Source organism: Saccopteryx leptura, chromosome 4 (genome assembly GCF_036850995.1).
Source record: "Saccopteryx leptura isolate mSacLep1 chromosome 4, mSacLep1_pri_phased_curated, whole genome shotgun sequence".
NCBI classification, from domain to species: Eukaryota; Metazoa; Chordata; class Mammalia; order Chiroptera; family Emballonuridae; genus Saccopteryx; species Saccopteryx leptura.
The window spans coordinates 32,067,082-32,089,945 of record NC_089506.1 but is presented as its reverse complement, the minus strand read 5'-3'; the positions used below and the strand labels follow the sequence as shown (position 1 = coordinate 32,089,945).

General features: G+C 38.2%; 1 protein-coding gene across 2 annotated transcripts in view; it reads left to right on the top strand.

Moving 5' to 3' along the window:
- The window catches only part of ZMAT4 (zinc finger matrin-type 4), a 369,306-nt gene that overhangs the window by 70,326 nt on the left and 276,116 nt on the right, over nucleotides 1-22,864 (top strand). For both annotated transcript variants that reach the window (XM_066380392.1, XM_066380391.1), the window contains one exon: nucleotides 1,852-1,957. In XM_066380392.1, coding sequence (XP_066236489.1) covers nucleotides 1,856-1,957 — 102 coding nt within the window. In that variant the 5' untranslated portion in view covers nucleotides 1,852-1,855. The remainder of the gene's footprint in view (nucleotides 1-1,851; nucleotides 1,958-22,864) is intronic.

Here is a 22,864-nt window from a genome sequence, read left to right as displayed (position 1 = left end):
AGAGGGGAAAGGGAGAGGGAAAGGGGGAGGGGGAGGGGCACAAAGAAAACTAGATAGAAGGTGACAGAGGACAATCTGACTTTGGGTGATGGGTATGCAACATAATTGAAAGACAAGATAACCTGGAGTTGTTATCTTTGAATATATGTAACCTGATTTATTGATGTCGCCCCATTAAAAAAATAAAATTATATAAAAAAAAATCTTCATCAAAGCATTCAACCAAAAATCTTACCCAGGTTATGCTATCAAGCAAAAGCTTGCTTTAGAAATCAACACCAAAGAGTCTAGAATCCATATTTGGTTTCAGAATTGAAGAGTTAGGCACTAAGACCAGAAAAGAGGCACCTGATGAGGGCTTAGAAGCAAAGCCAAGATGAAGATCACCCTGTAGAGAAGAGATTCAAAGTAGAGAAGATAGACGGTATGTCATACCAGCAATACTTCTTCCCAGTGACACACCCTCATCACGGCACTGCAAGCACCCCGTGTCCTGGGACTGATTCCAGAGAGCAAGTTGCTAAGGAGATGGGAGTTCCAGAGTCAAGACTCTAAATTTGATTTCAAAACCATAAAATGAAGGTTTTGGAATAAGATGAAATCCAAGGTGCCCACCTGTTGTCTGAAATTTTCTGGCTTCTCCTTACCACATGCTGTCTGGCATGTCCTTACTTTCTGCCTGGTGGGCAGGAGGTAAAATGAAGCAGTTTATAGAATGGAGGAAAGCATTCTGATACGTTGGTGAGTGCTTCGAAGGTGGTAACGTTACACTTCAGCTGCTGTAAAATGCCTTTCTACTGGATCGCTTTCACAAGCTTGAGACCCTTGGCTGCATTTTGGTTTGGGGTTTGGAATTTGAGAATGTGTTATGTTTACCTTTGTGGTCTCAACTGTGGTATGGAGTGCTGAAGGAGGCCTTTATAAACTTTAACAACCCCAAATGTAGAAGAGAGTCAGCAAGAATGGTGAGGACTCCATATTTTATAAGGTATAAGTTTGTAAGGAAAGTTACAGTTTGGTGTGACATTATTTTTTAGTTTTCAAAGTATAGCTGTTAAAATAAAATTTAGATTTCATACTGATTATAAGGCTCTTGACAAAACTAACTTGCATTACATGTTCATTGTAGAAAATTTAAAAATAAAGAAAATGGCATAGGCAATTATGTATAATATCCCCAAAACAACTGCTATTAAAATTTTGTTAAAACTTCCTAGAATATTTTCTATATTCTATTCATGTCTGTATTCTATAATATTTTATATATTCTCTGTGTGTCTGTATTCTATACATGTATATATTTTATACATATTTTAAAACAAATTTAGTATAATACTGTACCTGTTGATTTATAAACCTTTTTTGTTGATAATATAAACTTTTAATTTTATTACATATTCTTTTTCAAAAGGACTTGATTTGAATTTAGATTTGGGAGTCACCTAGTGTTCTGGTGTGTGGGTGCATCAAAATTCATTTAACCCATCTCCTAATTTTGAGTATAGGAATTGCTTACAATATTTTAACATAAAACCATATGTGAAAATATCCTCTTCTATAATTCCTCGACAGTGAGTGCATTATACATGTCTGATTTATCACACAGAAAAAACTAAAGCTGAATTTTCTTTCTTTTTTTTTTTTTTATAATACCAGCAACCCTGTTGGACATTTATAAACTGAACACTTACTATGGTTAATTGACACGATGGCATCGAAAGTTTAGAGAGAGCTTCCCCACTGTTAACCATCATGGGACCTGTTACTGTGCTTTTGGCTTTTCAAACAGTTAGTCTTGCATAAACATCAAAGCAGTGGACTCATTTTTCTTTTCTGTTGATTCTCCTTTAGCCTGATGAAGTCCTCCGATATCGATCAGGATTTATTTACCGACAGTTACTGCAAGGTGTGCAGTGCCCAACTGATATCTGAATCTCAGCGCGTGGCCCATTACGAGGTAAGGACTGTTCTGCCCACTTGGTGTTGCCAAATGGAAGAAAGAGTAGCAGAGGTCATGGTTGTAGGACTTGATGGTTCCCCCTTTAAGTTGGGGCTGATTTTAAGAACCACAGGACTTGGCCTTTCTAGTCTGAGCTCAGGCCAGAAGACATGTGGACGTGTGGGGTTGGGAGTGAGGACTGGGGACATCATTCTCAGGCCTGACTGCTTCCCAGGTTCTGTTTTTCTCTTTGATCCTTGGCCCCTGAGGACTCAGTGGGATTTCTCTGCTTGTTAAATCTGTCATTGCTCGTCCCTGAAGTTCTTCTCAGGGACGTAGGGCAGGATGCATTAGTGCCAGCTTCTCTTTTCTTTAATGACCCTGAAGGTTAGTTCAGAGGTTTTTTGTTCCTCACTGTTGGGAAATATGGCTGCATCAGTGACTCAGGACAAAATCTCTTACACGTGGTGGCTGCTGCCCTAAACATGCTTATTAGTTTCAAGACTTCCCCGCAGAGTTATAACGAAGTTTTTTGGGATTTTTTTAGTATTTTTCCAAAGATAGAAGAGGGGAGGCAGTCAGACAGACTCCTGCATGCACCTGACTGGGTTCCACCCTGCATACCCACCAGGGGGTGATACTCTGCCCATCTGGGGCTTGCTCCATTGTGGCAGGAGCCATTCTAGCACTTGAGGCAGAGGTCATGGAGCCATTCTCAGCGCCTGGGCCAGCTTTGCTCAAATGGAGCCTTGGCTGCAGGAGGGGAAGAGAGAGACAGAAAGAAAAGAGAGGGGGAAGGGTGCAGAAGCAGATGGCTGCTTCTCCTGTGTGCCCTGACTGGGAATTGAACCCAGGACTTCCATATGCCAGGCCGACACTCTACCAACCGGCCAGGGCTATAACAAAGTTTTAAAGCCCAAACTCTTAAAGGGCATAATTCAATGGCTTTGGCTCTTAAAGGTGGAAGAGTAAATGACTGTCTTTTGACCCTTGGTTGGAAAGAGAGGATGAGAGGAGACTGGCCAGCGTCTGAAGAGGGAATGAGGTACTGTGCATGAAGAAAAGAGGAGACTGGGCCCCCACATGCCTACTGCTGCCCAGGGAAGTTTGCTTTTCAAGAGAACATATACCAGTGGAAATATGAGTTTTTCTTATTTTAAAAATTAAATTTGGCCTGACCTGTGGTGGTGCAGTGGATAAAGCATCGACCTGGAAATGCTGGGGTCACCGGTTCGAAACCCTGGGCTTGCCTGGTCAAGGCAAATATGGGAGTTGATGCTTCCAGCTCCTCCCCCCTTCTCTCTCTCTGTCTCTCCTCTCTCTCTCTCTCTCTCTCTCTCTCTCTCTCTCTGTCTCTCCCTCTCCTCTCTAAAATGAATAAATAATAAAAAAGAATTAAATTTAGTCCTGGCCAGCTGGCTCACGTAGAGCATTGACCCAGTGTGTGGAAGTCTTGAGTTTGATCCCCAGTCAGGGCACACAGGAGAAACGATCATCTGCTTCTCCTCCCCTTTCCCCTTTTTTTCTCTTCCCTCTTGCAGCCATGGCTTGATTGATTTGAGTGTGTTGGCCCCAGGAGCTGAGGATGGCTTCATGGAGCCTCCACCTCAGGTGCTAAAAATAGTTTGGTTGTGAACATTGGCACTAGCTGGGCAGAACATTGGCCCAGATGGAGGTTGCTGGATGGATTCAGATTGGGGCACATGTGGGAGTCTATCTCCCCTTCTCTCACTTAAAAATATTAAATTTATTGGGATGACATTAATAAGGTTATATAAGTTTCAAGTGTACATTTCTATGATATATTATCTCTATATTGCATTGTGTGCTCAACACCCAGAGTCAAGTCAGCTTTCATCAGTACATATTTGTCCCCTTTTACCCTTTACTATCTCCTCCAATCCCCTTCCTATGGAGAACCCCATTCTGTTGTCTGTGTCTATGAGTTTCAGTTTTATATTCCACATATGAGTGAAATGATATGGTTTTTTGCTCTTTTTGATTGACTTTTTTTTCTGCTTAGCACAATATTTTCAAGGTCCATCCATGTTGTTGGAAATGGTAGTATTTTATCTTTTCTTATGGTTGAGTAGTATTCCATTGTATATATGTATCACATCTTTTTTATCCAATCCTCTATCAAAGGACATTTTGGTTGTTTCCATGTCTTTGTCAACATGAATAATACTGCAATAAACATAGGAGTGTATATATTTTTGCAAATAAATGTTTTAACATTTTTTGGGTAGATACCGAGAACAAGGATTTCTGGGTCATATGGTAGTTCTATTTTTAATATTTTGAGGAGCCACAACATTGTTTTCCTAGTGGCTGTACCAGATTACATTCCCACCAGCAGTGAATGAAGGTTCCTTTTTCTCCCCAACTCCTTCAACACTTGTTATTACCTGTCTTGTTGATAATAGCCAATGTAACAGGTGTGAGGTGGTATCTCATTGTAGTTTTGATTTTCATTTTACTAACAGCTAGTGAAGTTGAGCATCTTTTTATTTATCTGTTGACCATTTGTATGTCTTCTTGGGAAAAGTGTCTATTCAGGTTCTCTACCCATTTTTTAATTGGATTGTTTGTTTTGGTGTTAAGTTGTATGAGTTCTTTGTATTTTTTGGATATTAACCCCTTGTCAAAGCTGTTGTTTGCAAATATCGTCTCCCATTTGGTTGGCTGACTTTTTGTTTTGTTGTCGGTTTCTTCTGCTGTGCAGAAGCTTTTTAGTCTTACATAACCCCATTCATTTATTTTTGCCTTTACTTTCCTTGCTTTTGGGGTCCTTTTTTTTTCTTTTTTGGGGGGTCACTTTCATAAAATGTTTTCTACAACCAAGACTCATAAGTTTAGTACCTTTGTTTTCTTCTGTGTAGCTTTTGTTTCAGATTTATATTTTGTCTTTTATCCATCTTGAATTAAATTTTGTATGTGGGGACAAACTGAAGTTTAGGTTCATTCTTTTGCATGTGACTTTCCAATTTTCCCAGCACCATTTAGTTTTCAAGTGTAATAACTTGTAAGTACTTTTAGATTGGAGAGCTTAGCCAGCAATTTTCTTTTTGTCTGATGAGTCTGACAAATGCCAGTTGTCACTGTCACTCACCAAATTCCTCTGAGTCTTGGAGTCCTCTGTGCACAATGACAATAATAATAACAACATGCACATATACATACCCAGAATCACAATAAACTGACTGCATACCCCACAGGGTTTTGTGGTAACCCAATGACACCTATAGAAATAGTATTTGTGAAAATGCTTTGGAAGCTGTAAAGAGTGGCACACATGCAAAACTATTGTTTTTTTATTATTAATTCTGTTATAGCAATATTTTGTTGAAGGCAAATAAAACTTGCTCTTTAGAGAAAACTAAAAAATCATCATCTATGAAAAAGCCTATTCTTTTGTCAGTAGGCTATTGAATGTTAGAAGTACAGTAAATGTGAATTCTAAAGAATTACCTAATATGGAAGATAGCCATCTTTTGAAATCAAGAACTTTCTATTATTTTTGGATATTGCTTTAGAAACACGTATGGTTTTATTAATTTCATTTCCTCAATTAAGGAAAATCAGAAAATTTGTCTGCTTTGAAATTTCATAGCCTCCTAATAATACTTCATGTTCTCTTTACCTGCTTTTTTTGTGTTCATTTTTAATCATTTTACTAGATTTTTAAGGACAGAAACAGAATTTTATTCATGTGATTTTCCATTATTCCTGGAACTGCAGTGCTTGCATCTCATAGAAACTTAGTGTGTTTGTTTATAAAAATATCCTGGTGACAATGCCCGGCTCTGCTTTGTTATTACCTGAGCTAAAAAAGTAATGTCAGAAAATTAAAAACAACACATATATTTTATAAAAGAAAAAGACCTTAACTACTCAATTAAAGGTGTAGTTATTTGAACTCTTTTTCTTGTTACTACACCGTACTCTGGCTGTGGCGTAATTTAATTGTTTAGAGGATGTGTTAGTATTTGTTGCATGTAGCATAGATGAGATAGAGAAAAGAAAGCATTGCAATAGATCTGCAATTAACAATGTTACACATCATTAAAACAACATTAAATGCAATCCCATTAACCGTGGGTGGGAACTCCAAAGGATGTTTGACTCCCTGCCTCCAGGCAGAGATGAGGCACTTCTCATGGTGAGAAATGGCATGTGTGTTCTTGATGCAAAGCTACCTTGCGTGTTCAAAAGGCATAGTCAGGACTGAGGCCACCTTCTGCAATGAGGCTGGTCTTCCAGCTTCAGTTAGGAGACTTCCCCAGTACTTCTTCATTTTAAAAGGATGGCTTCCATCAGATGATTTTAAAGGCCATTTGAGAACTGACGCTCTGATTTTATTAATCTCTTCTCTCCCTCCATCACATCCTTTCTGCTGAAATTGCTTATGGAGTGGGCCTCCATGAGTCCGAAGTCTGACTCAAGTCATTGAAAATGTTGTCACACGTGTTCCCAGTGCTCTATCACTGATTTTTTGCTTCAGTTCAAGCAAATAATATGATTTTACTCTTCAGTTCAACCTGATAATATTCTTAGTTTCCCTATGGAGCAAATCTATGACAAACCACTATGTACTTTCTGCATGTCCATAACTATTAGTGCTAATTATTGCAGGGGTTCAGAAGCTGTATGAGAAATAACTTCTGCCCCTAAGAAGCTTATGAACTTTGTTGGAAGAAAAACCACAAATAGTCCAGTGTGGTATAAACATGTGTGTGATACTGTGAACAGACTCTGTAGGATTCTGCTGCCTGCACCTAAGGAGCTCCTGATTTCTTTTGATATAAACATAATGGTATAGTTCTTTTGCCCATTTGGCTTTCTGATGTATGTGCTACATTGTGCTGTTAATTTTGTAGACATTTGCATGTTCTAAATGAAAAAAAAAAATGAATCATTACCAAGAGATATTATGGTCAAGAACGATTTGTGGAGAATGTCATGAATTATCTAGGCCTCAATAGATGGGTTAAGTGTAAGAGTTGCTGGAATAAGTCTTGGTGTCTCTAAGAAGCACTGAGGAGGCTTGGCTGGCTGGATTGGAGGATTTGTGTAGGGAAGGGAGGGAGCGGTAACACGTATAGGTAGGGTGGGGTCGAGGCATAAGGAAAAGTGATGTTTGAATTGTTGTGAATTTCTTAGGCATTTGGGAGGATACAGTATAATTGAGCATTTCTGAATGACAGTCCGTTGATTGTGGTCTCGGTGTGTTGTTGTGGAAAGAACTGCTTTCGACATGACTGTGCCAGGAGACTAGTGTACTAGTCCTCTGAAGCAGGAGAGAAAAACATAACAGATAGGTTAATGCTTAATAGCTGCTTGCCCCATGTAAAAAGCTGGACCTTTGTATAAGAAGACAGAAAAACCCAATATATGTCTATATGTCTAATGGGCCAAACCCTTCCACGCTATACTTTTAAAATCTCTTTTGCATATGAAGTCCTGAGATGAAAGAAAAGGGGGGGGGTTGGAATGTCAGGGTATTATTATTTTTCTTCCTTGCTAAGCATTAATAACATGTTAATGTTTTGGTGGAAACTATAATTAGATGTTATCTCTGCTCACTGGATGAATACTCTGAATTAATAAAACAAGTAGACGCAGACAGAGGGGAAGAGCTAGCTTTCGAATGAGAATGCCTGAATGTTATAGAAGTTGGAAATAGTTTCCCAGTGAGGGGTTTGCTGTAGTTTTAAGTGGCGACTGAATAATTTTCTGCAAAGGGGAAGTGTTGATTACATGAGTGAAGGAGAGATTCTTCTGGCATGAGAAGGAAGAGGACTTGTATGGGGAAGTCCGTGAAAAATGAAACCAAAAGGACAGAGAGATCATCATCATAATTATTATATTGAGTGAAGCTGAAGGAAGAAGGTGAATGAGCTGATCTAGAAGGAAAGAGAAAACTCTTATTAGGCAGGCCCAAAGAAGCCAGCCATAGAACTGCCAACCCCTCTTGCTACACCTTCTTATGAACCCTCATATCCCTTGTGTGACAGTGCCACGTGTGTAATTAATTGTTCCTCATGAAATCAGTGGCCCAGATAGCTCAGCACCTCCTAACGGGATTGTAAGTTTCCTGAGGGCAGACAGGAGTCATTAAGTTTGTACTTAATTACTGTATTTCCACAGCACCCACCAGAGCTTTGCCCATGGCTGTTGCTCATCGGCACTCCGAGGTTCATGAAGAGGCTGGGGGTGGGACTGGAGGAGGAAAGCAGAGGGTCAGTGTGTGGAAGCATTGATGGAGGTGCCAGAAGAGGCACTGGTGTACATGGTGAGTCAGTCTGGACTTGGCAGCTGACCTTCAAAGTACAAGTGATGGTTGTGTAGTGATTGAAAAGACATTTCTCTGAATTGATGAGAATTCCTTCCAACATCTCTGAATCTTGAAGTAATGTCAATCCCGGTGAAGGAACCTCATTAGCCCACCAGGGAATGGCAGCATCCAGTATTGTTTCCTCGTCGGTGTAGCGGCAGGCACATTGGGCCTACGGAAATAGGGTTCTCCCCTTTCACTTTTTTTTTTTTTTTTTTTTTTTTTTTTTACAGGGACAGAGAGAGAGTCAGAGAGAAGGATAGATAGGGACAGACAGACAGAAACAGAGAGAGATGAGAAGCATCAATCATCAGTTTCTTGTTGAGACACCTTAGTTGTTCATTGATTGCTTTCTCATATGTGCCTTGACCGTGGGCCTTCAGTAGACTGAGTGACCCCTTGCTCAAGCCAGCGCCCTTGGGTCCAAGCTGGTGAGCTTTTTTTTTTTTTTTTTTGCTCAAGCCAGATGAGCTCGTGCTTAAGCTGGTGATCTCGGGGTCTCAAATCTGGGTCTTTCGCATCCCAGTCCAATGCTCTATCCACCGTGCCACCACCTGGTCAGGCCCCTTTCACTTTTTTTGATTGACTTCCCGAAGAACTTTGGCCTTCCCTAGCTTTCTTTTCAATCCAGGGGAATAGCCAAAGGGCATTCTTCTAGTCTCTTCACTAGTAGATGGGTATACGTACTTTGTGAGGAGAGACAATGTCCTGACAGGTCCCTGATAATTGCTGATTAAAGTGTCTTGATTTTCTGGTACTTTAATGCATTTAATGTCTTCTTTCCCTTAGTCTCTCACACCTTGCTCTCAATTTTGCCTTCTTTTTTCTAACTGAGTAAGCACACAGGCCAGACAACTCCGTTCCCATGAATGAGAATTGTGGGTCAATGCCATCTTGTGTTTCTGCAGTCCATTGGTCCTTCCAGGTACCACATTTGGTGGACTGAGTACTGTCAGGGCTCACTGGGCCCACACCTCTCCTGGGGTTTGCAGGCATGTGCTCCTGGAGATACAAGTCTTACCTGAGTGAGACTATAGAAGATTTTTATAGCAGGATTCCTGTGAAGATACCTTTTTTTGCACCATACAGTAAGAATGACTATTTCAGTCTCTTCAAATCTCTTGCAGGCATAACATGCTTAATTTCTTTCAGATGCTATTAAAGAATTAATTGGCGTATTTATCCAGGCTAAAGCATTTTTGTTATCCTTCATAATGTCAGAGGACTTCAATCTATTTCTGATTGCCTGACAGTTGAACCTCTGTTTCTTGACCATTTCATTAAAGACTCTTGAGCTTCTATAAAATTTGTAACTATTCTTAAATTTTGTGTTGTGTTATTTTAGCAGGTCTAGTTATTTTACCTTTCATCAGTCATTATTAGTCAAAATAATCATTGCAACACAAAAATGAATGGTTCATAGAGAGGCTTCAGGGAAGTAAACAACAGTAAACTGAAGAACACACTCAACTTGGGACAATGCACACATTGTCTAAGAGCGATTGTCAGATGTTGTGTGTGCTCAATGCTCATTGGTTAAGAGTAGGTAGAGTATTTGATCCGCATCATGAGTTCTCATTTGTTGAGATCACATGATGTTTTTCACTGGGTTTTAGGAGCCAGGTCATATTCTTCCATTGGCTAGAATTTCATCACATGGTTCTACCTAACTGCAGGGCAAGTTGGGAAATGCAATTTAAATGTGTGGGAAAATAAAATAGGTTCATGGGATCATCTCTGTCACTATCTATCCCTCTAGTCACCAAATACCCATTTTATTTGTTTTTTAACCCATAGAACATACACATCCACTCTTCAAGGGATGAATTCAAGCTCTACGCAGTCATGGATGTGATTCCCTTTGGTTCAGCAACCTATGAGCAAAAGAGAAATGCTACCTCTGCTCCTCTTACACTTTAAAGTAGTGGTAATAACATTTCCCATTCAGAAAAAGGAAGAAGATAAATCAAAGAGTAACCACTGGCTCATAGCTAAGCTGTCATTTTGCAGGGCATGTATTGTGAGGATTCTCTTTCTAGGAAGTGGGGGGAGTTCCCCAAGTAGATTCTGATCTTCCTTTCTGGGAGGGACTTTCTTACTTATTTTTCTCAGTGAGTCCTGGCTCAGCCCTCCAGCCCTCCACATTTATGGTGCTTTCTTGTCCTTTGTCTTCCTTCCACATCTGAAATGGATCTTGAGTCCTAGACTACCAGCATTTATAGCCCACTTTCTACCTAAGATTGGTTTAAGACTTACTGCATATTCAGAACTTTTCTAAGTCAAGATCATATCTCCTTTGGTAATACAATTATTTCAATACCATAGAAGGCTTCTGATTAATTTTTTCCAAATGCACCATGTGTCATAACCATACAATTTATTTCTAGACACAATTTCAAGGCTGTTTTGTTTATTTTATTGCTTCCTCACCTCTGTGTGTCTCATTCTATTTTTCAGTCTAATAGTGGGCACCTTGAGGTTATCTGAAAGTAGGTGGAAGGACCACATCTGTAGCCTAATTTTGCCAAAGGCCTGAGCTACAATGTGTAACTGAGAAGTCTCACTGGGTCTTCAATTCACAATGTCTCTTACAATGATGTCTCTTACTTTTTGGTGATGAGAAGCAATTGGCAAATTGACTTTTCCAACACTCTAAGTCCCAAATATCTGGAATTTTGTTTTATTATTCTCTGCTAATGTGCCAGTTACACATGATAGTTCTTTGATTCTGTCATTAAAAAAATGAATGAAACATCAATAACAGCCAATCAGTAACAAAAAAAATGGGTCCATGTGTCCTGTTTTATCCACCCTCTTCTAGCCTTTTTTTTTTTTTTAATTGAGAGAAAGGGAGGCAGAGACAGACTTCAGCAGGTGCCCCAACTAGGATCCACCTGGCAAGCCCACTAGGGGGTGATGCTCTGCCTTTCTGGGGCATTGTTCCATTGCAACTGGAGCCATTCTTTCAGTGTCTGAGATGGAGGCCATGGAGCTATCCTCAGCACCTGGGGCCAACTTGCTTTAATCCAGCCTTGACTGCAGGAGGGAAGGAGAGTTAGAGAGAGAGAGAGAGAGAGAGAGAAGCGAAAGAGGGAGGGGCAGAGAAGCAGATGGGCACTTCTCCTGTGTGCCCTGACCAGGAATTGAACCAGGGACATCCACATGCCGGGCTGACATTCTACCACTAGGTCAACTGGCCAGGACCTCTTCTAGCTCTTTTTAGAACTATGACCATCACCTTGCCCATAACCATCCAGTTCTAGAACTATAAGCTCAGTAGGCGGCCAGTCTGCCTTTCACAGTACTGTAGGCAATTGCTTTGCCAGTGTCTTGCTACTGTGTAACCTGGATTTGCTATATCTGTCCCCTTCCCCCTTACTATCCATCTGCTAAGCCATTATTATATATTTTGTTTTTTTATTATGGGAGTACCTTTATTTCTAAGACAAAGTAAGCTAACTGGTAACAAAGAGTTTCAGCATTTTAGAAATAAAAGTAAAAGAAATAAAATTTTATGTCTTGCTCATATTATAGCTCATTGTGGGTTAGCAAACAGAGGGGGATTTTTTGCCACGTAATTCTTTAACATTGAAGTTGACAGAGGCTCCACCATCTTTGCTCCTGACATTTCCATGAGTATTAAATCCAGCTGGCCCCTGAGGACTGACGGGCAATGTGAGTGATTGTGTGGGACATTCTAGGGGCCAGACCTGTACGTGGCAACATCTTATCCATCCGTATTTCACTGGCCAGAACTCAAAGCTAGGTGCCCAGGAGGAAGTGGAACTGGTTTGGTGACCACATAGCATTTTCTCTGTGCAGTAGATGTGTGTGACATTGTAGGGGACATGGTGATTAGGGCCTGCTTTGAGGATGCTGAGGATGGGGAGCTGAAATGGAGAAGAAGAGAGAGAAAGGAAAGGCTGTGATTTCCAAAGGGAGTGGTCTTGGCAAATGACTTTGGAAATAGAGTGTCTGAGGCTGTGTGAAGTGGATGCCTAGTTCATCACAGTGTCATGGAGGGAAGTTAAAAATCATTTGATATGCTATCAAATAAGGATTTTCTCTTTTCCCCAGACTTAACTGGTCAAGCACAAAGATTTCTAGGTGGACCAGAGAGCCTGTGTACTGAGTGGCATGTTTTTGGGGGCCCAGCCTTCCCATCTCCCAGGCTCTGTGGCTGCAGGTGGTGAACAGCTTGCCCATTCCTTGCTCAGAAAGTCCAAAGCAACCTCCGGGTGGTTCTCCAGCTGTGAGCTGTGGTGAGAACATGAACTTGGAATCAGTGTCTTTGGAAGATGATGTCTGAGACAAATGTCTCTTTGCTCTCCCTAGGAGAAAGGGCTCCTTTCCTGAGAGGCCGCTTCACTACAGGCACTTGGTTCTGATTGTTTTTCCTGCTTTGCTTTAGCCACCAAGCTCGTGGCCATGTCCAGCCACTAGACAGGATTCTGTGCACACATGTATTGGGCTCAGTTTACCTCTGGATATTACCTGCCTTCTCCTGTTTTATTTTAAATCTGTTCTCTCTCAATTATTTATTTTACCCTCTTGCATTAGATGTAAATAGATTGTGATGTGTCTTTTTAAAGTCATTGAAGAAAACAGTAGGGTATATATGTATAAATATTTCATCTTTTTATTTGTAACAAGTTTTGAAGAGGCAGTAAATTCACTGACTTGAAATTCAGAAAGTATAAAACAATGTATAATGCTAAATGGCTCCCACCTACTGCTGTTTCTCAGTTACACAGCTCTTCTCAGATGAAACCCGTGTGACCGATTTCCTTTGAAATAATCTATGTATATAGATGCAACTTAATTTTTTCTTTAGTATGTTTTTCACAAACGGCTACATGCTATACCCTCCATTTTTATTTAATTGTGGCATAGATTCTCATTATATGAATGTATCATCATTTATAAGAAATATTTATGGAACTGACTCATAACTCCTCGGTAGCCTTAATAAAATTCTGGTAGAAAAAGACTCTCCCTGTGAACACTTGTTTGGTGAAGCACATGTCAATTGCATTTCGGATCCGGCCTGTACTGATTGTTTATCGACAATTTTTCTTCCAGCTTTTCTTTCCCAGCATTCACTTGGAAACATATGCATTTCTGGCCTTGCTGTCACTGAGCCATCTGGGCTTGTTGATTTTTTAAGATGATATTAGCTCACAGGGGATTCTTAAAGGCTAATGACCTAAGTTGTGGGCTTGTGTTAATCGCAGCCATGTGGCTTTGCCTACATGTCTTCTGACGCTTGGAGAAGATGTTGAGGACAGCATGTTCTCCTGTTTTCCTCTTTGAAACTCTAATTAATTTTCTTAGGCTTTTACTGAGATGATTTCATCTGAAGTAGAATTTTTTTTTTTTTAACTCTGTATTCCATCAGTATCCCTGAGGATCACATAGGGAAATAATTGCAGCTAGTCAGGATGTGCCCAGTGCCCCCTTCCTGTTGTCCCCTCCTGCTCTTGCTTCTCGCTGCTCCGTGCTCCATCAGTTCTCTCTGCCTCTGGGATAGCTATTGGCCCCCCTAGGCCAGGGGCTGGAAAGCCTCTTCTGTCCGCCCGCTACTGATTCAAATATAGACAGAGTCCTTCTCTTTACCTTGAAAAACCTACAGGCAATTTGAAAGTTTTATATTTTACTAAGAAAACAGGAAAAATAGATCAATATTCTTTTCCATCTCTGCCACAAATATTCCTCCTCCTGTTTTGGCCTTGTGGTCACAAACTTTGCCCTTGAATTAGGAAGTCTCCCAGCTTTCTGGTCCAAGAAATTAATCTTACCCATTCCTGTTTCATTAGTTCCTTGTAGCCATTGATTTATTGTTAATAAGTCTGTCTTCTGAAAACTAAGCTTCTCCAGCTTTGACCTTAAATAATGCCCCTTATCTGACACCCCAGTTTTCTAGGGGCCTAAAGCCAGCACCCATGTGTAAGGTGGGGAGTCCAATTGGGTGCTGTCCATTGCTTTAAAGCCTCAAAGCAACATCTTTTTCCACTTCATGGAAAAGTTTATTTTTTCTTTTGGCTCAACTGCTACATTCCTCATTTCCTCTCCAGGCAGCGAATTCACCCTCAGCTTACCCTCAGCAGGCAGAACAGGATCGAGTAATGAGAAGAGTTTTTGGTATACACTAGGTCAGAAAGCCTGCGCTGTGAGTAGTCTTAGCTAAGTCACTCCCCCCTCTAGATTTCAATTCTTTCCTCTGGACCATGAGAAGGTCGCGGTCTTCTTTCCTCTCATCCCCACTCCTCATGCCCATCCTCTCCGCATCCCCCTGGTTAGTTATTTATTAGGGTTGAAATGTTCTTTTTTTTTCCTTTTTATTTGTATACAGTTTTTTAAAATATTCATTGCTTTGTTGAACATGTTTATTTTAAAACATTTTTTTTAAATTTTAGCCTGGTTTTAGACTTACAGAAAAGTTACAAACATAGTCTAGTGAGTGTTTCTAAATCCCCCTGACCCAGTTTCCCCTGCTGTTAACATCTTGCATTATTACGGTACATTTGTCAGAGTTAACGGACCAATATCGATACATTATTATGCAACACATTATAAAGGGTGAAGCCTGTACTTTATTATTCAGAATTCCTTAATTTTTACCTAATGTCCTTTTTCTGTTCTAGGACCCTATCCAGGATTCCACACTACATTTAGTCATAAAGTCTCTTTAGTTTCCTCTATGTAGACTGACAGTTTCTCCGACTTTCCTTGTTTTTGGTGACATCAATAATTTTGAGGATTTCTGGTCAGGTATTTAGTAGGATGACCCTCACTGGAGATTTGTTTGATTTTAAAAAAATATTTTATTATTAAACGAGGGTTATACATTCTTGGTGAGGAGATCACAGAGGTAAAGTGCCATCATCATCACATCATATCAAGGGTACTGTTATCAACATGACTTCACTCTTGATGTGGACCTTGATCTTCTAGCTCTAGGTGGTGTTTACCAAGTTCCTCCACTGCAAATGTACATTTCCTGCTTTTCCCTATTGTACTTTTTGGAAGGCAGTCATTATGCACAGAGTAAGCATGCACTTTTAATGTATACAAATGACATTGTGATGTGAATCTCATTCTTATCTTGCTATTTTATTCAGCAGTATGTTTCTAAGAACCATTCTACGCCTGTATCTGATCTCTTGCTTCTAATTGCTGCACAACCTTCCATAGTGAACATCTGTCCTGTTTTGATTTTTCCCATTCCTTCAGGGATGGATATTTAGATTTTTTTTTTCAGTGCCTGGCTAACCAAAGCTGTGCTCTGACAAACATCCTCAAATATATTTCCTAAAGAATCTGCACAAAGATTTATCTGAGATGAATAAACAGACAAGAGTGGAACTTGTACATCAAAAGCCAAATTAATTTGACTAAGCCTTGCTCAGCAGAAGGTTGGTACATGAAGGTTCCCATATCCTCAGCTCTACCAGTAAATTGCTCTGTTCAGCTTCCTTATTTTTTTTTCTAATCTAGCTGATATTGATGTTTTGTTATTTCTTTAATTATTATAAAATTCGAACAACCTTTTGTATGCTTATTAACCCTTTTGTTTCCCTTTTCCTTTTGGTGATTTCTATGTATGTTTTTTGTCTCTTTTCTATTCCTCTATTTTTCTTTTTGATTTCCTTGTATATTCTTTGTTGGATTTAGACTTTGGAAACATCTTCTCCCTTCAGTCATCTTCTTATTAATCTGTTCATGATGGCGTTTAATAATTTTATTTGTTAAACTTGTTAATTTATATATAATAAGTTTAATGAATTTTTACCTTACAGTTTAAGAATTTATCCCCATTGATACATCACAAAAATAAAATATAATTGATTTTGTTAATTTGATACTTCTAATTGTCTTAACTCTATTTGGAACCTACTACCCTTACATATTGTATAAGTTAGGAAGCCTCTTAGATTTCCCTCAACACAGTGAACCTGTTTTTCTACCATCATCTATAATCTATTTTTCCCCATAATTTGTGGTGTCATGTTTATCATATGCTAATTTTCCACAAGTACTTAACTCTGAATCAGGCTTTTTTATTCTGTTCCGTAATTCTATTTGTCTATATCTAGGTCAGTCCATATTTATTTAATTACTAGACCGTGGGATTATGTCTTAATGTCTGAGAGGGACAAGCTACGTCTCTTTCTTCTTTTATTGCAGAGTTGACTTAGCTATTTGTGCAGTGTATACATTTGTTGTTCATACAGATGTTTGAATAAGTTAACTGATTAAGTTGAAATTTTATTGGGATTCCATCAAGTTTAAAAATTAATTTGAAGAGAATCGTTATCATTATAGTACTGAATCATCTTATCCAAAGCAAGGATATCTATCCATTTATCCAATGTTAACCCAATTTCTACAGTAAAATTTTAGAGAAGTGTAACTTAATAAACATAAAACATATGAGCACACATATAATTTTTGCGTAATTTATTTCTTAATGACATATTTCTTTCTTTCTACTCTTTTACTAAGGTTTATTCATTAGTTTTTAACTAAATTGTAATCTTCCCTGGCTGGATAGCTTGGTTGATTAGAGCATCATCCTGAAGCACAGAGGTTGCTGTTTCGATCTCCGGTCAGGGCACATATGGGAACAGATCGATGTTCCTGTCTCTCTTTTTTCCCCCTATCTCTCTCTCTAAAATCAATAAAAATAAACATAAAAACATCTAAATTGTAATTATGTTGAAGGGTCATCATTTTTATTTCTTTCTTCTTCCATACCATATTTGAATCTGGAGGTACATAATGGATAGCAGTTTTTTTGATTAATTGATTTCCAGGGTAAACACTCTATTAAACGTTATTTTTTCCAGGTCTTCTCTTTTATTCTCTTTTACATTTCAGTCTCTTTTTTTTCCTCCTTTCTTACTGATTTGCTTGCCTCTTCCATCTATTTTTCTTGTTCCCTCCCCTGTGTGAAAATGCTTAATGTGGCCACGTGACAATAGTTCACACCTACCTCCATTTATCCAGTGGGGTTAAGCACTTTTTTTTCTTTTATGCCGTGTGTTGCATTTTCTCTGGGGATGAGCAATGGAACTGAAAACTCAGCTGGGTCAGTAAGTCAAGGTGAGTCTTCAGTTTTGTACAACTGCATTCCCAACCATTAGAAAGTTGTTAGCATTTACTGCCAAGCTGTCTCTTAAATATCCCGTAATAAAAAGCCAAAATATTCTGTGTTTTTTTTTCAATTTCACCCTTAAGCCGCATTTTCATTACCACATTTTCTTTGCAAAGTGTTATAACATTCTTTACTAAAATCTTTATTGTGTCAGGTGCTCCCATGGTAGTCTCCTTGCATCTAAAAGAAAAAAAAAAAGTCTTATTTTCTTAAAAGAAGGAAATGTGTTGTGGTAGATCTTCTTTATTTTGCTAGTGACATGTCTAACCACTGCTCAGTTGGATGTTACTGCTGTGTGTCTGCTTTGTAATCTATCTAATTATCATGGTCCAGAGACATGATTTACCCTTCACTCTATCCAATCCATATAATAGTAAGCTATATAATGATGAAGTTTTCCTGGTTTAAAAGCTGTTTTAATATGATATTGTAAATGTGCAAAGAATTAATCAAGTCAGTTTGCTTTGGGACTGTGTGTTCTGAGAAGGCAAGACCTCGTTTAGAAGAAAAAAATTAAAAGTCTAACGCCAAGTAAGCTGAGAGCACTGAAAGAACATGGCGCCCCTTGGCTCCAGTACTTCAAGAATCCACGTGTCTTTGGAATGGCTTGGTGTACCCAAGGTAAGACACTGGTGGTTGGTGTGTATGGACTAATCAATATGCTGATTACGTTGAAGAGGAAACATAGTTTTGAAGTTAATCTGATGTTGCTCCGTTTTTATGACATTTAGAATTTTTATTGAAAGGTTGTCTGAGTAAAGAAATACAAAGTAATGGTTACTACATTAACACCTTAAAGACCAAAATGTCTTTGCTCATAAAATCAGTCATGTAGCTAAAATATTAATGTAGCAGAGACACACATTCTCCATTTAATATAAACAAAGAGCCACATTGGGATTGGGTCATAAGGGTTCAGGGCTATTTCTTAAATCTTTGAAAGACATGGAATACCTAGAGTATAACATTGGGTAACAAAATTTTTGTTGCATCCACAAAAACACTTGTTCTTACCTAAATTGAGTGTACTGATCTCAAATCTGACATTGGTTTTTCTCTGTAAGCTACAGTTTTTTTGCAATTGAAGATTTTAGGTTTTCATCTTATTGTAAAATTTTCAACATTTAGTTTAACATAACGAAGTAGAATGTCTTCTTGGGCATCATCTTTGTGAAAATATAATTTATATAATGCAGTAAATACACTAATACACTAAAATATATGATTGCACCAGAATTTGTCTACAATTTTGAAATAGAACATATTAAAACACTTATTTTAATCATAAAATTTGTGCAAAACGTATTTAAATTCTATTCAGGCAAAAATTTGTGTTTGTAGCTCTTGCGTTTGTGTACTTGTTGAGGACAATCTCCTTTGATGCTCCAGCAGTAGTCTGCTCATCACTAACAGCTCCAAGATTTTCGGGAAACTTATCAAGCTGATTGTTCAGCAAATGAATCTCAATGCTCATGTTACCTCCAATATTGTGGAAAGCCAACAGCATCCTTTGAACCAGAAGTTCATAGTTTTCTGCTTTTTTCTTGCCAAGGAAGTTCTTTGTTAACTGCTACAAAAGACTGCCATGCTGCTTTCTCCTCCTTATTCATCTTCCTGGCAAATTCTTTGTCACGTATGAGGGTTTGAATTTGAGGTCCATCAAATATACCTGCATCTATCTTCTCAAAAGACAAGGCAGGAAAAGCAGAAATAATATGTTGGAAGCATTTACTTTCTCTAATCAAAGCCTGAACAAACTGCTTCATTAAGCCAAGTTTGATGTGAAGTGGGGGAATAATGATCCTATCTCAATTAACTACAGGTTCATTCACAATATTTTGTATCCCTACTTCCAGAGCTTCATGTTTTAGCCACTCTTTCTGTGTCCAGTGTTTCTCCCGAGCTCAGCTGTCCCACAAACACAGAAAGCAAGGATACTTCATGAAACCTCTCTGTTGTCCTAGCAGGAAATTTACCATTTTAAGATCCACACAAATGATCCAGTTATGTTTCTCATACTTCAGAAAGTCGAGGACAATTTTTATGTCATTCTTACTAAGTCATTCAATTTGGGTTGGCTAAACTGCTGAGGGGTTAATGACTACTTGGCATCAGAAGAAGACCCTTCAGATTCTACAACCATTTTCTCATGCATCTTATCAAAATACATTTGATCACCATGTTCACTTTCTTCATTCTTAGAAGAAATAAAACCATTGAAAACTGGAATCGGGAGTGTCTCAGAGTGTGGGATAGGTCGTATTGCAGAAGGAATATTAGGATATGTGATCATATGCAGTTTTTTCTTGCTGATGCCCTTTGTATGGATCAGGCAGAAATAACAGTCACTGCTGTGGTCCTTAGGTTCACGCCAAACCATGGGAATACCAAAAGGCATTCCTTTGTGTTTTCCTTTTGTCCAGTCACAAAGCATTTCCTCACAATTATGACAGAATATTCGGAGCCCAAGTCTTGTCTTGATTGCCAAGGGGAACTTGAAAATAGGCAATATATGCACGTGTCACAAATGATGAAATATTGCGCCTTTGACGTTGAAGTGTGTAACAGCCACATATATAACAAAAGGTGTAAGGACTATTCTTACATTTACGCCTACTCGAAGAAGCCATGATTCAATCTTAAAACAAAATAAGAGGGTGTTTTTTATCAGATAATAATTTTTTACATTTAAAAACAACTACAATTATGTAACAGTGATGTTTGTAAAACATTAATTGCCTTGTGGTTATGTTCAATCCAAGAGTCACCCTTTAACTCCAATTTAAAAACCAATACATGCCATTAACTGTAACAAAAAAAAATTAAAATTGCATAAAAACTCGAGCATGCATCAAAAATTGGGTTTCAGATTTGGAATTAGTGATGCAGAAATATATAGAAACAGTTCTAAAATGTTATGCAACAGAAAATGAAAAAAAAAGTGTTCCCCAGTGTAATTGCTTCACCACCATTGGGTATGCTCAGAATTTTGGGGTTAACCCCAGAATTCAGGAGGGTCTTATCTTGCCCTCTGGGAACGTTCATCTGGGAAACTGTAAGTCTGATATTTTTGTGACACTGATGTAAAGAAGGACACACTGGCTAGTGTTCTGGTATTTGGCTCAACCAGGTAGTACAGGATTCTCAGAGATAGGTGTCTTGCAGCTATTTCTGAGCATTTTCTTCCAAGTTAGGAGCATGATGATGAGCACCCCTGATGTTTACCTGCATTTGTTCCCCCAGCATTTCTTGGGAACATCTACAGTATATAAATGCACCATAATTAGATGCATTATTTTCCTTCTCTACAGGGATCCCTAGATAAAAAAACACAAACATCTTGTACTCATTTAGGACATGGAGTTAAGACAGGAGCAGAAATGACAATCATACAAATGAGAAGAGTGTAAGCAGCATTAGAGAAGCATAGGTATGTGCTATTCATCACAGAGATTTAGGATGGCTGGGTTAGAAAGAAAAATCAGTTTGACTAATTCTTCTCAATTCTTTTTTTTTTAAACTATAAGCACAAAGTCATTTACTTTCTGTCACTGATGAATTTATGCAGGCCACAACATCATACATCAAACAAATTAAATACTTTAGAATAAATGTGTAAATAGAAGCTCTAAATAGGGTTTTTGTTATTGTTAAGATCTCATGTATCTTTGTGTCTATGAGTTTTCTTTTGTTTTGCTTAACTTCTTCACCTTTTCCATGCAGCCCTGCAACCCTCCGGCTCCTGTGACAGCTGTCAGTCTGTTCCTTACCTATGAGTCTGTTCCTTTTTTGTTTGTTAGTTAATTTTGTTCATTAGATTCCACATATGAATAAAATCATATGGTACTTACTTGCCTTTCTCTTACTGGATTACTTCACTTAGCATAATAATATCCAGCCATGCTATTACAAAAGGAAAGATTTTCTTCTTTTTTATAGCTGAGTAGTATTCAATTCTGCAAATGTACCACAGCCTTTTTATATACTTATCTACAGATAAGCACAGAGGTTGCTTCAAATCTTGCCTATTATAAATAATGCTGCAATGAACATAGGGGTGCAAATATTCTTTTGAATGAGTATTTTTGGTTTCTCTGGGTAATTTCCAGAAGTGAAATTGCTGGGTCATAAGGCAGTTCTATTTTTAATTTTTTGAGGTAATTCCATACTGCTTTCCACAGTGGCTGCACCAATCTGCATTCCTACCAACAATGGGTTCTCTTTTCTCTACATCCTCTCCAGCACTTGTTTGTTGATGTATTGATGAGCACCATTTTGACAGGCATGAGATGGTATCTCACTGTGGTTTGAATTTGCATTTCTCTCATGATTAGTAATGTTGAGCATCCTTTAGTATGTCTTTTAGTCATCTGTGTGACCTCTTTGGAGAAGTGTCTATTCAGGTCCTTGACCCATTTTTTTGATTGGATTGTTTTTTTTTTTTGGTGTTGAGTTTTATACGTTCTTAATAAATTTTGGATATTAACCTTTTATCTGATGTATCATTGGTGAATATGTTTTCCCATTTAGTGGGCTGTCTTTTCATTTTCTTGATGGTTTCCTTTGCTGTACAAAAAATTTTAGTTTAATGTAGTCTCATTTGTTTATGTTTTTTTGTTTCCCTTGCCTAAAGAGATATATCAGAAAAAAATATTACTACAAGAAATGTACAAGATTTTTACTGCCAGTTTTATTGTAGGATTTTTATGGTTTTGAACCTAACATTTAAATATGTAATCCATTTTGAGTTTATTCTTGTGTATGGTGTAAGAAGGAGGTCTACTTTCATTTTTTTGCATGTATCTGTCCAACTTTCCCAATAGCATTTATTGACTAGACTGTCTTTACCCCATTGTATGTTCTTGCCTCCTTTGTCAAATATTAATTGACCATAAAGGCATGGGTTTGTTTCTGGGCTCTCTGTTATATTCCATTGATATATATCTCTGTTTTGATGTCAGTATTGTGCTGTTCTGATTACTATGGGCTTGTAATATAGTCTAATATCAGATTGTGTGATTCCTTCAACTTTGTTCTTCTTTCTTAAGTTTGTTGTAGCTATTTGGGGTCTTCTGTGGTTCCATATAAATTTTTGGAATATTTGTTCTAGTTCTGTGAAATACACCATTAATATTTTGACAGAAATTGCATTAAATTTATAGATTGCTTTGAGTAGTATAGGCATTTTAATAATGTTAATTTTTCCTACCCATGAACAGTATATGCTTCCACTTATTTGTATCTTCTTCAGTTTGTTTCTTCAGTGTCTTATGATTTTCTGAGTACAGATTTTTACTCAGAAAAATCTTGGTTAAACTTATTCCTTATTCTTCTCAATTTAATAAAATGTGAGAATAATAAAAAGCTGTTGTTGCCTTTTCTATGGACTGGATATATGTATTTAGTAAGCAATAGAAGGAAAGGTAGTTGT